General features: G+C 45.6%; 1 protein-coding gene across 1 annotated transcript; it reads left to right on the top strand.

Annotated features, from left to right (window-relative positions):
• Nucleotides 1-487: 487 nt before the first annotated feature.
• Nucleotides 488-17056, top strand: LOC146355176 (uncharacterized). The gene is made up of 5 exons (XM_084832527.1): nucleotides 488-694; nucleotides 1285-1779; nucleotides 3106-3232; nucleotides 6995-7120; nucleotides 11819-17056. The coding sequence occupies exons 2-5, from the start codon at nucleotides 1306-1308 to the stop codon at nucleotides 13597-13599; spliced, it is 2508 nt and encodes an 835-aa protein (XP_084688653.1). The 5' UTR covers nucleotides 488-694; nucleotides 1285-1305; the 3' UTR covers nucleotides 13600-17056.
• Nucleotides 17057-17287: the final 231 nt, after the last annotated feature.

Below are 17287 nucleotides of genomic sequence, written 5' to 3'. Positions count from 1 at the left end.
CAGACTTTAGACTTGTGGGATCCAGTTCCTTTTTTTACTAGAACCTCAAGTTCTACCAACCGGAAAACGGACCTACACTTCAAATTAAAGAATTCTGAGCCCAGGAAATGGTTTTGTGCACGAGAACTGAAGGCAGCTCCCATGGCTACCTCAAACTCTCTTGCTTTCTACAGGACCATTTAGGGCAGGGCGTCATTTTGTTGCTGCTGTAGTTAAATAAGTGGGAGTCAGACATCCTTGCTGATCGATTTCAGGTCACCCAGAGATCTACCTGTAGATCCCAGTCTGCCTTCTGCCCACCCCAAGCTGTAACTGATCCAGAGTAGAGAGGAGAAAGTCTTGTGGGGCTTGCTGGAGGGAAGGTTTCTTGTCTGAATGAAAAGATTTCATGGTCTTTTGCCCACTAGAGGGCTCTGGGTTTTTGGCTGGAAGAAAAGAAGCTGCTCTTCTTTGGTCCAAACAGCATGGAGGCTTTTTTTTGTTTTCCGGGTTAAATCAGAGGTTGTTGCTGCCACTGCTGCTTCATCACCTGTCTGTCATGTTTGTGTTGCAAGAAGGCTCGGCAGGGAGAAATATTTTGCTTCTACTGCTTGGCTTTCTGACCAAAGACTCTCTCCTTTTTCACACCAAGCAGCTCACACCAAGCAGCCAGATATCTGTCTTGAGAAGCTCTTGAGAACAAGGCTGGAACTGGGTAAGGCAGAGAGTAGATAAACACCCTGTCTGCCCTCCCCTCCCCAAGTGTAGCTTTCGTCTGTAGGTAGGTGGCGATCCTAGAACGTCTCTCCAAATAGCAGAAGAGTCCAGGGTGCTGGATGTGGGGAAAGGTGCAGAGAATAGAAGAAGGGGGAGAGGATAGAAAGTGAGGGGGAAATGTATGTTTGCCTCACCAGACTTTTTCCCAGTGTGGCAGGGTGCTAGGTTTTAACATGAGCCACAGCGTAGCCACATCAGTTCTTTTCCAGGGATGCTGCATAAATAGTGCCTTTTCTTCCCATTATAAATCAGTTTGCTTCTCCCTGCAATGGAAGCCTGAACGTTTTAGACAGCTTGCATCCCGCTTATATAATCATGGTTCTCCTCAGTTGTTGTTCGGTCGTTCAGTCGTGTCCGACTCTTCGTGACCCCATGGACCATAGCACGCCAGGCCTTCCTGTCCTCCTCTTGTCAGTATGTCTGTATTATTCTGAGATTTTATCTTGTATTCCTATTTTCGTTTTGCTATGGCTTATAGCCAAACAAATTAAATTAAACAAATTAAATTTCCTTCCTTTTCTGCAACAGGTTGCGTCATTTCTGTAGAGGATGGATTTCCCAAAGTCTTTGTTTTCACAGGATGGGGCCAAAGAAACTGGATATTTTGGCCCAATGGAGCTAAGTCCTGCCTGTTCTCAAATGGGATGGGTTTCCTCAGTCTCCAGGAAAGATCCAGAAGCCTGGCACCACTCCATCAAGGAGGAGCAAATTGGAACCCACACTGAGGCCAAGGCGGACCTTATAACCCTATTCAAAGACACTGAAGAAGGCAACAGGCTGAGATTTCGCTCTGAGGCCATTCCTTTGGGAGAAACGCCCCGGCAGACTCTGTTCCGGCTGGGTGAGGCAGCCCAGAGATGGCTGCAGCCACAGGACCGCACCAAGGGGCAGATTGTGGATACAATTGTCCTGGAGCAGTTTCTGCAAGTGCTGCCTTTGGGAATGCAAGCCTGGGTGAGAGCCACGAAGCCAAGCAGCAGCGAGGAGGCAGCCCAGCTGGCCGAGGCCTACCTGGGGCAGCAGGTATCACCCCAAACTACTGAATAACTGAGATCCTGATTATTGGCATGATTTGCACTGGTGTTTTCAGGTACTAGGGGAAGCAAATCACCGGCACAAAACAGACAGCCCCTGTCATTGGCCTCAGTAATTGACAAGGCAGCAACACAGAGGGTAGGACATACAACCTTCCGCATTGCATGGACTGGGACATGGCAGCCTTCCTCTTAACTAAATTAGGTCACACACTGGAGGAGGGGGAGGAGAAAAGAGAAACAGGCCAACTGTTGCTGCCTTTGGTAACTGTTCCTGCCTCTCCAGAGAACCTTGACCCAGACTTTTGAGAGCCACTGATCTAATGTAAATACATACGACCCACTATGTTGTATTCAGGGGCAGTGAATTAACTGTTTCCTGTCCCTTTAAATGCAGCTCAACCTTCAGTCTCCCTCTTCTCTCTCTCTTCCTTTAGACTAGGTACAGAGGTAGGCAACTTGTGGCCCTCCAGATGTTTTCACCTACAACTCCCATCAGCCTTGACTGTTGGCTATGCTGGCTAGAATCAATGGGAGTTGTAAGCCAAAACATCTGGAGGGCCACAAGTTTCCCGCCCTCGGACTAGGTAGTATCCCTGTTGCAGGCCTGTGTTTAGAGTCCTGCCAGAGAGCTATATGTAACCCTTAGTTTAGGAAAATGTGAGTAACGGGGCTGGGCATGATAGAGCTGTAAAAATGAATGCATGGTGTGGAGTAATAGGCATAGGGAGATGTTTTCTCTCCCTCCTAATACTAGAACCCAAGGTCATCCCAAGAAGCTGAATGGTGAAAGAACTAGGAGGGATAAAATGGAGTATCTTCATACAACGCATAGTTAAACTATGGCATTTGCTACCACAAGATGGATATCAACTTAGATGGCTCTAAAAGGGGATTGGACAAATTCATGAAGGAGAAGGCTATCAATGGCTACTAGTCATGATGGCTATATATTACCTCCAATACCAGAGGCAATATGCCTCTGTATACAAATTGCTGGGGAGAGAACACAAATGTCAGAGTGCTATTGCACTCATGTCCTGTTGCAGACTTCCCATTGCATCTGGCTGGTCTCTGTGCTGAACAGAATGTTGGACTAGATGGGCCCTCGATCGCATCCAGCATGGCTCTTCTTATGTTCTTTGCCCTGTTCGACAAATCTTTTATTTTAGCAACACCACTGTTGGGTCTGCATGAGTGATTACGGTTTGACAGACAACACAACCATCACTACATTGTTGCTGAATATAGTAGCAATCAAAGTAGCCAGGTCAAATGTATTAATTTGGTTGTTGTTGTTTTCTTCATCCACTAGGGGCCTGTGGCTTTCCAGGAAGTGGCTGTATATTTCACCCAAGAGGAGTGGAATCTTCTCGATGAAGATCAAAGAACTTTATATTACAGTGTCATGCAGGAGAATTCTGAGAACATGGCTTCCCTAGGTAAGAAGCTCGATCCTGTTCGGACCAATTCATGTGCACTTTTGAGCCCCTGGCAGCTGTGGTTTTTCGGCAACTCATGCTGAAGCTTCTCCATGCTTCCGAGGGCTGCGCTAGTCTCAGGCCACACACTTGAGACCTTGAAAAGCTATAGCTGCAATTGGTTACCAAAACCAAGTTGTAACTGAGTTCAGTGCGTGATGCCCATGTGCACAAAGTTGACTCAGCCTGTAGCAGCACAGCTGGAAATCACCATGGGCTGCCTGAAAACGACACACAGAGTATTGCATGAATTAGTCTAGAAATGAGGATGGCTGTTCTATCAGATTTCATTCCCATTTCCAGATGAGAATCTCTTTCCACACTGAAAGTGAAGCTGAATTTATTTTGTTGCAAAGTGTTGACTGAGATGAGAGACTGTAGCTCAGTGGTACAGCGTGTGCCAGGTTCAATCCCTGGCATCTCCGATTAAAAAAGAATTTGGTGGCAAGTGATGGTGAACCAAAATAGGTGAACCAAAATAGGTTCAGCACCTTGGATAGCTGTTTTAGAGTTCTGGCTGAAACCTGGAATGATTTACTGCCCCACCAAAATTGGAGCTACCAGACTCCACTCAATGGGATAGACCTTGACTGGACACCCTGGAAAGCCTCTGCCAATCAGAGTAGACAGTACCAGGGTAGATGGACAAGTAGCCTGTCCTGGTATAAGGCAGTTTATTATGTTAAATGGCTATTACTGAAATCCATCATCCCCTCCATCATGCCTTTTTCCCTTTGTCTAGAGCAGTCTTCCCCAACCTGTTGTCCTCCAGATGTTTAGACTACAAGTCCCATATCCCTAACCATTGCCTGATGGGAGTTAAAGTCCAAAACTTCTGGAGGGTACCAGGTTGGGGAAGACTGGCCTAGAGCTCTTGATTTCCAAACTGACCCAGTTCTCTAGCCTGAGTGGGGAGTGAGCCACGGACTGAAGGTCCACAGAAATCAAAGCAAAAGAAAACAATTGTTGTGCATTGTGAGCATGCAGCTATGCCTAGCGAGGGCCTCTTCCCATCAAACATTTTGCAGGTGTCCCCTCCTTATCTATCTGCTCCTTCCCATTTTCACGCTCACCACGTCAAGATTTTTTATATAAATGGCAAAGTTGCCAAATGGAACTAATGGAGTATCCCCTTAGATGAGGGGTGGGGATCCTGTCACCCCCAGATATTGTTGGACTACAGCTCCCATCATCCCTGACCATTGGCCATGCTGGCTGGGGATGACGGGAGTTGGAACCCTATAGTATTTGGAAGGTCACAGCTTCCCCACCCTTGCCTTAGATCAGGGATAGGCAACATGCTGAATTTGGTGGCGGCAGTAAAAAAAATCTGATGGGGAGGGGGATGCAATGGAGGCTCTGGCACTACAGAGCACTAAACAGGTCCAATTTAGCTTGGTCGGAAGCTAAATTTACCTTTTTGGCCTTCCCTAGTGCTAAAACTGCCATTTCTCCCCTAAAACTTGGTGTTCATTTTTTGTTTTGCCTGTGCCCTATAGAGTGAGGCCTGCAGGGGGCAAAAACGGCCACCCTACCCTCCAAAGTTGCCTACCTCTGCCTTAGACCATGTATGCTGTAATGGCCCCAGGCCTGTAACCAAGTGACCAGTAGTTTTAGAGGGGCCTAGAGATCCATAATGCTTTGCTTTGGTTCATTATTAAGTGCAATTTCCTTGCTAGTGGGCCTCTGAGCTTGTGAGATGAGTCAAAGGTAGATATCACTGCCTCAGCACATTCCATGCTAATGAGCTACCATTTATCTTATCAGAGCCTAGGATGCGCCTGAGAAGTGAGCCTCTGTTTAGGCTCTGCTTACAGGTGGCTGTGCTGGGAAAGTTCTGATGGTTTACAGGTGGCTTACAGGTGGCTTACAGGTGGCTTACAGGTGGCTGTGCTGGGAAAGTTCTGATGGTTTTCCCTCTGAACAAGTACTGCTAGTCTGTGCTGGGAAAGTTGCAAATGAATGCTAATTAATGCTTGCTTCTGTCATGCTGCCTCACTGCTGACATGTATGGTATAAGACCCATTGTACCCCTTAGCTCTGGATTCTGAGAAGCTGTCTGATCCAACCATAGGGTATGCCTGTGTGCTGTAAGTACTCAATAAAGTCTCCTTGTAAGCAAACCTGGATCTGGCTTATCACTATCTTGGCACCTCCAAACCTTAGCAGCCCACGGTCAGGGCATACATATGCACTGCAGATTTAACATATTTGGTGCAGATTCCAATTCACGACCAACCTGTTATTCCCCATATTTATCCTGCATTCCTCTCCCTTCATCTGTGAAGTGCTAGAACCACCCCTGCGACCTAAATACAGCCTTGGGAGCAAAGAGGGTGCGGGGAAGGGAGCTGGTAATTATGTATCCTCAGCACTTTCTTCCACTACTACAATTAGGTAATTTTAGGGTGCTTCCAGGCGAGGCTTTTATGGTGCCACCACCCTGCCTCATTCAAGGAATTTTACCGTGGGGCCCAGACGTCATCGTCTTCATCTCATAACCCTCCTGTGTTTCCCTGCTGCTGCTTCCGTCTTTTCTCTTACCGCAGATAATCCATTAAGAAAGAAAAGGCAGAAGAGCTTCACAATGCCTTCTCATAGGTAGCATGAGAAGCCCGCCATCTGGAAGCCTGGCTCTAGCGTGAAGGGGCCTACAGGACACAGGGGCAGGGTCCTTCAGGTGGCTATGTGCAGTGGAGGCTGGTGGTTCCGATGTCAGTGGGGTGGTGAACCTGCTCTGGGTTTCAGTCAGAACCAGTCAGAACTCTAACGGGGCTATCCAAGGTGCTCTAGCTCCTTTAGAGTTCTGACTGAAACTCAGAGCAGATTCACCGCCCCACTGACATCAGAACCACCAGCCTCCACTGGTTATATGTATTACTTTGCTTATTTCAAAATATGATAAGCCAGCCCTACTGCATTTGAAGGCCCTCCTGCTCATCCTGCTGAGTGGGGCCCTGGACTTCTGCTCCAAAGTTCTGCTTATCCTCATGGAGGATAAGGCTACCAGTGACTACTGGCCATGTTCCTTGTTCTCAAGTCCTGCCCTGCTGGCACTGCTGAGTCCCTCCTCCTCCCCAAGGCCAGAAACAAGCGGGACAAATGCTAATATCATCTGTTCTGGCAATCCACACACCATGTGCCATGAGCCATGAATGAATTACATAATCAAAGTCCCCTGTGGGCCCAAAGTACCTATCTACAAAGGATCTTACAAATGGCCAGTGCTTTCTGATGTATGGGGAAGTCTCCCACAAGGCTGTTTTAAAGTACTATGGTGGGTGCACTTGGTAATGCCCTTTTACGCCAAGGAGATGCTGGGCTGGGGGCGGGGGGACAATAAAGCAAAACACTATAGAAACCTGCTCCCATTGCTTTTCACATGATGGGAAAAGGCATTTTTTACCTTTCATTCCTTTCTTCTGACCTGAGGTTAATTGCTTTTTAAAAAAGAAAAGTCCCCCAGCGTCATTTGGCTACCCCCAGTTGGTTTGTGTGACCACATTCCCATTGCTTTGCATGCCACATTTCATCCTAGCACAAAAATGGACCAGTTTAAAGTCAGCCAAGGAACCTCTGGCTGGCCCCTGCTCAAGACAGAGTGCTAGATCATGATGGTTTTTGATGGTCCCATCAAAAAAAGTCTTATCTGCATGAGGTTGTTTTTCATAACAAGCATTTTCTAAGCCCGTCCTCTGATCTCACGTCTTTCCTCTGACCCAGAATTGCCACCTCCAAATCCAGACAAGATTTTCCATGACCCTGAATATGACACAATATTACGGATGGAACAGGAGGAAAAGATTCAAGAGTCTGAGGAGGAGGAGAGTCCAAGAGGTCCCTTTGCAGGTGAGGGGTTGGATCAATGAACCCTTTTGGAATGAAGGTATAATGAGACTGCTCGAGGAACAGGTGTGTGTGTGGGGGGGGGAGTTAAGTTAGGGTCCAGCTGCTGCTGCTGCTGCTGCTGTTATTATTTCATTTCTATACCACCCTATGGCCAAAGCTCTCTGGGAAGTTCATAACAGTTCACACACAAACTCACAAATACTAACTACATTATAAACACTATGCAGCATCACATAATACAACATTATAATAAAACATAATCTGAAAAAATTAACATACAAAAGTTAAAATAATTTAAATAGCTAAAAAATCCCTTCTATATCTGATAGGTTGGAGGACATAATATGCTAGAGCATCCTTTTGAGCCATAAGGGACAGAGGCAGTGCCAATAGAGCATTGCTTCATTCACCTCTTCTTAGGCAGCTCTGTGCCTGCTTTCTTTTCTTCCAGTTTTCTTGTATGAAGGAGGGAGAAAAGGCAGATGAGGAAGGGATGAGAGTTGTTGAGTTGGATTACCCACGCACTTCTGGCTAAACATTTTGGCAGGTATCCCACAACAAGTCAGATCCAAAATATGACAGGGCCAATTTTAGTGCACCTCCCATGTCTCAGTGTGATTTTGCCTCTAATCAGAAGTGCAGAATTGTCCCTAGGCCATCTTCATGCTTAGAACCTTTTCCACAATCACACGAACAGCTACGAAAGGACCTCTCCAAACTGGGTGAATGGGAAGCAAAATGGAAAATGAGATTCAAGTGTGAAAATGTATGAGGTGATGCACGCTGGGGCAAAAAAAGGCCCTCCATATATATTGTCAAGGTTCCACTTATGTCCTAGACCCCCTGAACAACTCCTTAAGGATCTCTTGCCTCCTTAAGAGTCCCACCTTCCTTCCCCTTCCCAGTAATGTGGGGTTTAGGCTGTATTTATTATTTATTTATCGTATGGCACATTTACATCGCATTACAATAAAAACATAGAGCATAATAAATATGAAATGTAAATGTAAAATATAGACAGGAATATTACAAACGTATGTCTAGGTTACAGATATAGTTTTTTACTTCAGTTGTCTCAGCCAGGAAATCAGCAAAGCCTCTATTGTAGGCTCGGTTTTGACACTCTTGTCACTATATGTTGGATAGTTTGTTTTTCAGCCCCACAATCACAATTTCATGATGTTGTTTTGCCCCATTTATAAAGGGCATCTGCACATCTACCATGACCCGTGCGAATTCGGTTCAAGGTTGCCCATATCACACGGGGCTGGTCAAATCCAGGTGGTTTTTCCAAGATGCAGGGCAAGCTTCGGCATTGTGGGGGGGCAGTTTCCTAGCCAATGCTGTTTCCACATGTTGTGGATATTGAAATCATCTTCTAGAAGAGCTTTAGCCGTAGAAATGGCTGGATGTCTCGATCTTAACCTGTTTCACTCCAAATAGGTTATGTCATTAAATATTGGTAGGCTGTAAACGTGAGGTGACTGACACTCTAAACACAGGATTTAACCACAACAATTTACTAGTAGATTTAAAGCAAACAAATTACAACAAAAGGTATTACACAATAATGCTGAGTGATACAGAAGGCATTAAAAGGAAAAAAAAGTTGCAAAATGCAAGTTCTGCTACCCTAGCTGTCCTTAGACTTTTCTAAGCTGCTTCTTCCTGATCACACTTCAGATTCTGCTCTTACTTCAGACTCTGGCTGTCTCTGCTCTTACTGGCTCTCTTGCTGTCTTTATATACCTTCCTCTCTCAAAACTGAAAATACTGCTTCAAACTTGAAGAAATGAAACCCAAGTGGAGAAATGAAACTGACACCCAGCCGGGGAAATGGAACTACTCCTCTCAGGGTTACCCCCTCCCAGCAGAAAACTACAGGCCTCTAAGCCTGATCTTTTTTCCCTTTGCCTCTGCAGGCCTCAGACCTTCACATATATGCTGTTGGAATCTGAATTGGCGGTGACTGACCAGAAAAGTGATATTCCTGACATGGTAGATAGCTCAGTGAAAATGTCAAGTCAGCCTGCAGCAGTGGTGAAGAAGGCAAATTCCAAGCAGAGGATTATTAGGAAAGGGACTGAAATAAAACACCCAGTATAATATTGCTGCCATGATGTGGCCACATCTATAATTCTGTGCACAGTTTTTCTTACCCCATTTCAAAAAAGACATGATCATAACGCTGGGAAAAGTGCAGAAAAGGGCAACCAACATGAACAAGGAAGCACCTTCTGTAAAAGTAAAGCCTCAACTGTTTGGGTCCAGTTAGCTTTTTAAAAAAGTTGACTAAGGAGGGGATATGATAGAGGTTTATAAAATTATACATGGTGTGGGAAAGGGAGGGGGGAATCTCTCTCATAATGCTGGAATGTGGGATCACCCGGAGAAAGTGTTTGGCAGTAGATTAAGGACAGAAGAAAGGCAGTAATCTTTCACACAGGGCATACTGACTTTGTGGAACTCGCTGCTACAAGACATGGTGATGGAGGCAGGCTTAGCTGGCTTTAAAATGGGATTAAACAGATGTGTGGAGCAGCCTTGCCCAACCCAGCACCCTCCAGATCTGTTGGACTATAACTCCCATCATCCCCAGCCAGCATGGCCACTGGTGATAGGTAGTCCTATCTGGAAGGCACTAAGTTCAGAAAGGCTGAGGACAGGCTCATCAGTGAGTATTAGTGATGAAAGCAACATGGAACCTCCTGGTGTAGAGGCAGTATCAGTCTGAATATGAGTTGCTGGGGGCAGAGGGAGAGCAAATAACGAGGGCTGTTACCTTGACATCCTCCTGGAGCTATCCAATTAGTTATCACAGGAAACAGGGCACAGGAGTAGGTGGTCCCTTAGTCTAATTCAGCAAGGATTACACTATCTTCCAAGAAATCTCAGTGCATCGTTGAGGGTTCAGGAGAACGTTAATAGAGCACATACTCCGTTCATGCAAAGCCTCGCTGTTGGGCCTCACTGTTTCTCCCATATACAAGAGTACATTTTACATTCCCCTGTGGCTGCGCTTTCCCCTGTCAAAGAAAAACTTGTCTTCTGTTTATTTCCAAGCGTTCACTTTTATTATTCAGCTGAACAAAAGACAGACAGACATGTATGGAAGAGAATCCGTGGATTCACTTAATAAATAAATATTTTCAGGGTATTTATACATGGATACAGACAAAAGCACATTTGGCAGCACAAAATCTAGCAAAAGGTCAGAGAAAATCATTCATTGGCTACTCATCAGGTTCAAGCTTCTCTCACACCATCTACATGATCATGCTTACTTGTCCAGAACTTTTGGCTACATGCAGTTTCACTTTTAGCTAGTGAAGTTTCTTTCACACCCCTGTAGAGGAAAATCAGTTCTAGAAAGCTGTATTGCATGGGAAGGTGGTCCATCTTAACCATTGCTGATCTGCCCATGATGATGACTACTAGCAGATCCTGAAACACAGTTTGAAACCATTGCTCTAGCTGCTCCAGACCATAGCCCAGCCCTGCAGGCTTTGCTCCTCGTGTACGGATATGCCACACACAAAGCAAGTCTTGAAGCCTAGGTCACTAGTTGTGGCACATGTTCTCCAGGCCAGGATAACTTTGCATCAGATAACCAATGGGTTGGATCCAGCTTCTTTTCCATTGGCAGAAGTATTCCCTGAGCAGACTTCTGCTGAGAATGCTCCTGTCAGCGTAAAGCGGTAGAGATTTTCACCAATTCCCCCTCCCTTTGGTGTCCCAGCACCACTATCCCCAATGTTCTAGAGCAGGGGTGGGCAACATGTGGACAGTAGGCCGCATGTTGTTGTTGTTGTTCAGTCGTTCAGTCGTGTCCAATTCTTCGTGACCCCATGGACGACAGCATGCCAGGCCTTCCTGTCCTGCGCTCTCTCCCGGAGCGTGCTCAAGTCCATATTCATTGCATCAGTGATGCTATCTAGCCATCTCATCTTCTGCCGCCCCCTTCTCCTTTTGCCTTCAGTCTTTCCCAGCATCAGGGTCTTTTCCAGAGAGTTTTCTCTTCACATTAGGTGGCCAAAATATTTGAGCTTCAGCTTCAGTCTCTGTCCTTCCAATGAGCAGACAGGGTTGAGTAGGCCGCATGCTGCCCCCCAAAAATTTTTTAAAATTTTCAAATAAAAAAACAAAACAAAATGGCATAGAGAGCAGCCATTTTAAATCCTTTTTTACCCTTTTAGTGCTCCATCTACAGAGCACCAAAGAGTCAAAATTAGCTTGAAAACAAACAAATTTTGACCCTTTTGGTGCTCCGTACCCACTCAGGAAAAAAAAATGCACCAGGGGAGGGGGCTGCTGGGAGGCAGGGCCTGGGAGAGGGCGAAAATGGTCCCCAGGCCTCCCAAAGTCGTCCACCCCTCTTCTAGGGAGTCCCCCAAACCTCTGGAGCAGATTTGGCAGAATATAGGAGGATGCGGGGGATCCATGAAGACTGTCTCCCTCCATTCTGCCAGCGGGATTCTTCTGCTGGATCAGGAACCTCCCATGGATGAAACTTCCCTTTCTATCTGAGGGAGGCAGACTCTAGATCCAACCCACTGACCACTACTTTCCTACCTGACTTGAAGCCCTGTTCCCATCACATCCACCCCGTCCCTTGTCACCTTCATATTCTCCCACTTGCCACTTTTTTGCCTTCAGCACAATGGCCAACTTCCACTAAAGCTGTCTTTGTTCCTGCAGGTGATGGGTCAGAACTTACGGATGAGAGGAAGAAGCCTCAGCAGGAAGAACCTGCAGCAGACCAACTGCATGAGGCACTGTGGTGGGATATCTTCTTTGATTCCGAGATGTCTGAGGTGCTGGAGATCAAATCAGTAAGACCACAGGAGATATTACCAGAGCTGACACAAGCTTGTGCAGCTACCAGAAAAATGACAAGGGGCACTGCCCAAATTGGGATCTCTGTGTCAAAAAGAAATCATGCCTGCTCTGAGTGCGGAAAAAGTTTCGATCGGCGTTCAAACTTAATTAAACACCAGAGGGTCCACACTGGAGAGAAACCGTATCCCTGTGTCGAATGTGGGAAACGCTTTGACCAGCAATCCAACCTCAATGTCCATTTGCGAGTCCATACAGGAGAGAAGCCTTATGGCTGCCCTGACTGCGGGAAGAGATTTAGCATCAAATCCCACCTACATGGACACTACAGGATCCACACAGGAGAGAAACCCTATGAATGTGGTGGCTGCGGAAAGAGATTCCGTGTGAAATCGTGCCTGAATAAGCACCAGAGAATCCATGTGGGAGATCCCAAGCTGTCCAAAGCAATTGAGATTAAATCAGTAGGACCTCAGGCAACATTACCAGAGCTGATGCAGGGCTATCCAGCTCTCCAAAAAGGAAATTTTGTTAAAATGATGAGAAGCAGGCCCCGAATAGGAATTGCTGTATCAAAAAGAAATCATGCCTGCTCTGAGTGCGGGAAAAGTTTTGATCGGCGTACAAACCTAATTAAACATCAGCGGATTCACACTGGAGAGAAGCCGTATTCGTGTGCCGAATGTGGGAAATGCTTTGGACAGCAATCCAGCCTCACTGTCCATTTGCGAGTGCATACAGGAGAGAAGCCTTATGGCTGCCCTGACTGCGGGAAGAGATTTAGCATCAAATCTCACCTACATGGACACTACAGGATCCACACAGGAGAGAAACCCTATGAATGCGGCGGCTGTGGAAAGAGATTCCGTGTGAAATCATGCCTGAATAAGCACCAGAGAATCCATGCGGGAGATCCCAAGCTGTCCAAAGCAATTGAGATCAAATCAGTAGGATCTCAGGCAATATTACCAGAGCTGACACAGGGCTATGCAGCTCCCCAAAAGGGAAATTTCATTAAAATTATGAGAAGTAGGCCCCAAATAGAAATTGCTGTGTCAAAAAGAAATCATGCCTGCTCTGAGTGTGGGAAGAGTTTCGATCGGCGTTCAAACTTAATTAAACATCAGAGGGTCCACACTGGAGAGAAACCGTATCCCTGTGCCGAATGCGGGAAACGCTTCGACCAGCAATCCAACCTCAATGTCCATTTGCGAGTCCATACAGGAGAGAAGCCTTATGGCTGCCCTGATTGTGGAAAAAGATTTAGCATCAAATCCCACCTACATGGACACTACAGGATTCACACAGGAGAGAAACCATATGAATGTGGGGGCTGCGGGAAGAGATTCCGTGTGAAATCGTGCCTGAATAAGCACCAGAGAATCCATACCGGAGAAAAACCATATAAATGCCTCACCTGTCAGAAAACTTTCACCTGCAGCTCTAATCTTATTAAACATCAGGTGACTCACTCAGGGGAGAAAGATTACACATGCCCTGAGTGTGGGAAGAACTTTGCCAATAAATCAGATCTTAACAAACATAAGAGAATTCACACAGAAGAAAGGCCTTATGAATGCCCCATCTGTGGGGAAAGGTTCAGAGATGACTTGCAGCAGAACAAACACCAGAGTATTCACTAGGTGCTATAGAACACCAGTGTGCTAAAAAGTACAATGCACCCTGGAATTGTGTTCTTCAGCCAAGAATGCAGGTTGTAAATCAACAGCAACATTACAGGGGCTCCCAATGAGAGACTTGCATAGACAAAGTCTTTGGGTCTTAATAGACAACAGGGAATCCACACCAGCAGTAAGCAGCAGAAATGTGAAACCAGTGAGAAATATTTCCATGCAACTTTGTATTTGGTTAGGTATGGGTGAATTCATATGGGATTGAACTGCTACAAATGTCATTATGGGATGGAATGGGGGAGCAGGAAGCATTAGTACGGAGTTCACACAGGACTCTTTTGTGCATTGAGATCAAGGAAACAGCTGTTGTCTACAGCTTTGAAATCTGAAGCTGCTGAAGATGCCTATAGATGGTTGTGTCCTATGCCTATCTCTTGGCACAAACAAATCCTGGCAAACTAACACAAAATGCCAGTAAGAGTGAGAACATTTTTTGTTAGCAAATCAGGTTTCCAAGACAAGCTTCTTAGCTCTTGCAGCAAAAGCTTAATGGTTGCAATACTCCAGAAATCGTATAACTGATGGCAGTTAGCTATAGGCTCAGTATGTAATTCAAAGAACAGTCAAAAACTAATAACCATAACCATGTCAGAGATCCATACAACTTGGTTTCCCCATTGCAATCTCTACGATTCAGAATACAGGGCTTGAAAGATTCTTGACATAATCTATCCCAGGCAATCAAAGACAAGGGTTCCAGGAAAAGACCTAAGTCAATCCACACACAGAGACTGAGACCAACTTTGAAATTTTTGTTGGTTCCTCCACATTACATGGGTCAAGGCCTATCAAATCCAAGAGTCAAGACATAGGTTCAAGAGTAAGTCCAGAGTAATCCCACAAACACAGAGATTTCGACAACCATAGCTTCCACCTTGGTACCTCCTTGCTACATGGGTCAAGGCATAGAAAAGTCCAAGAGTCAGGATTAATCCAAGCCAGCAGACATTTTGGCCTATCAAAGTCGAAGATACATAATCCAGAGCAAACAAGAATTCAAGTTCTATGAAAGGTATAGCAATACCTTTCATAACAGGTTCCTACATGAGGCATTTATTGTGCACTCATGATTCTTCACTCACGGCAGTTTGTGGGTGCCTTACCCGACGTCGCCATCCTCTAGGACCTCTCCTGTTCTTTGCAACCATTCTAGCATGCTTGTTTTTTTTTAAGGAGGAAAGTCTGGTATATCTGGGATGAATGAAAGGCAGAATGAAATCCTAGTGTAGTTGAGCAATTCTGCTATTCCACAGCACTACCCAGAGGTAATGTAATGGAAAATTCAGAAAGGCAGAAAAGAAAAAACCCTGGGGAAAAAACATGTGTAGAGGATTGGATCTTTATTCCACAAAGAATCTGGAAGCAGAAACCTTGGCTAAGTGGCAAGTTAAAAGCCTCATGTAGAAAAGCCCTTAATGATTCACAGATCAAACAGACAATGCAGGTTGCAGGAAAAGACATTGCAGTTGAAACAAACTAAGTTCATATGAGAAGTGTTTCTCACAGCTCATATGGAGGGAAGTCCCAAACATGAAGGATTACAGGCAGTATATGATGGACAGTAAAAGATGGAAATTAAAGACGATGTTCCCAGCAAAGGCTCCCAGCCTTTGAAGCAAGGGTAGGGCTGCAAAACACACCTCCTAACAATCTAATGACAGGGGATCTTAGCCCATAAACCCAACCTACACCAAACAGGGTGTTTCTATTCCGCCTTCTTGAGTTGGCATATCAACCTGAGTGACACCTCTGAACACACACACACCCGCCCCTTCTGCTAGTTTCTCATGGAGAGGCTGTTGGCTATCTGAACTATAGGCATGACATTTAAGGTCAACCACTAGCAGGTGGACAGGAGAGACTCACTCCCCTTCTGCTAGTTTCTCTGAGAAAGCTGACAGAGATAAGCACACATTTATTTTGACATTCCATAGGGTGATTAGGTCCAAACCAGCCCCCCTTCTTCTTACCATTACATGAATAATGAGGCATAGCCAAGCTCTTAGGCCCTGGGCTTCTCACTACTGAACTGGGCTCCAGACCCTTCCAGACCACTTCTGATTGGATTCTAACTGTAAGCTATCAAGGCCACTGCTGTGCTGGGGCTGGGCCCCAGCAGGTTGGCCTGAAGGAGTTCAGTAGAAAATAGCCCACCCCCACCCCCCGAAAGGGCCTGTGACACTCTGGCTGGGCTGGTTTATGCTAGGCTCTGGAAAGAGCAGCACTTCCTTCCTGATAAATTGCCCAGCACCCTGGTTAAAACTGAAAAGAAATCGTACGTGCTGCTGTTCTCTAAGTTTACATCCATGGGGACCATGAGAAAGCTATCAGGCCGTACCTCTGTTAAAGTTTAATGTTACCTTTTTCTACCCAGTAGTGCATGAGTACTGAGAGTGACCACTAGGTGATCTGTCTAGGAGGACAAATGCTTCTTCAGAAAGAATCTCAGCCCCTAAAGCCACATGGCAAAGAAAAATGTCTCTTGTCTTACAGTCCACAGTGGAGTTCAAAAAGGTGTGGATGAAATAGGCAAATACAGAGTTTAGGAACATCAAAATCAGGCCGGTGGAACAATAAAGCGCAGGGATGGGCAACATATGGGCCTCCCAGATGTTTTGGTCTAAAACTCCCATCGGCTCTAGCCAGCATAGCCAATGGTGAGGAATCCAAAACATCTGGAGGGCCACAAGTTGCCCACCCCTGGTATAGGGACATCACTTCAAGCAGCCTCATGGTACCATTACCTTTCAAAAACAAACGGTCCAGAAGGATTGTGCACATTCTCATGAACATTGTTTTAGGCATCCAACAGTCTACATAGCCAGTTGACTACATCCCAAATCTGAACAATAACTATAGCCCCAGTTGTCAAGTGCGCCTTGCTGTTTGTTCGCTCAGTTGGGATTTTTGTTAGCTTTCCCAGAAGCCCTGTGAGACAGATCACAGCTACGCCCATTTTCTTATTCATTATTTCTATGGCACTTTTTGGTGTACAGAGTGCTTTATCATTCTTATTTCTTTGCATTTCTTTGCATGTTAGCCCTGCACAGTCAGGTACAGCGAAATAAAATGACTTGAGAGCAAGGACAAGCAGCAAGCTTTTATACTCAAAGGAGCAATTTAGACCATAGTCTTTCATAGCCATTACTGACATTGTTTGCCTACAGCATCAAACTTGGTCTTGAATGTGGGGCTAAGACCTTTTTGGTCGATTGAAGGCATCCCCTTTTGTTCTTGCAAGATTGTCACTTTGCCACATAGCGACGACCGTTGTGTTAGATGGCACGTAGGATGTTTGAGAGTCTGATTTGTTACACACCGCTCGTGCTCCCTGTAATTGCCTCACTAATTTATCTTGGTAGTGTTTGTGTTTCGTCCAGGAGTCTGTGAGATTATGCTAAACTCTGGAGGTAATAAAAACAGAGAAGCATAGAAGGTAGAAAGGCTGCATTTAATTTCCAAAGGGAGAGGTGGCTGAGCCCTATTCTACTTCAAAAGCTAAAACTTCTGTGCAGTTAGTTATGGGCTTGTTTGTGAATGCTGATATAGGCATGAAAATCCTGCAAAACCAGCCATTTCAAAGATATCAATGCAGCATTGCTGAAGTACATACGACTGGCAAAACCTCAGTGGGAGA

This window comes from Heloderma suspectum, chromosome 2, assembly GCF_057233095.1.
Source record: "Heloderma suspectum isolate Gila_16-S chromosome 2, 16-S_ref, whole genome shotgun sequence".
Classification (NCBI taxonomy): Eukaryota; Metazoa; Chordata; class Lepidosauria; order Squamata; family Helodermatidae; genus Heloderma; species Heloderma suspectum.
The sequence above is the reverse complement of the archived record's forward strand: the minus strand, read 5'-3'. Positions and strand labels throughout refer to the sequence as shown.

Coding starts and splice junctions, on each gene's coding strand:
- LOC146355176 (XM_084832527.1), top strand. CDS start 1,306: ATGGATTTCCCAAAGTCTTTGTTTTCACAGGATGGGGCCAAAGAAACT. Junction 3,233..6,994: donor TGAGAACATGGCTTCCCTAG/GTAAGAAGCTCG, acceptor CCTCTGACCCAG/AATTGCCACCTCCAAATCCA. Junction 7,121..11,818: donor TCCAAGAGGTCCCTTTGCAG/GTGAGGGGTTGG, acceptor TTGTTCCTGCAG/GTGATGGGTCAGAACTTACG.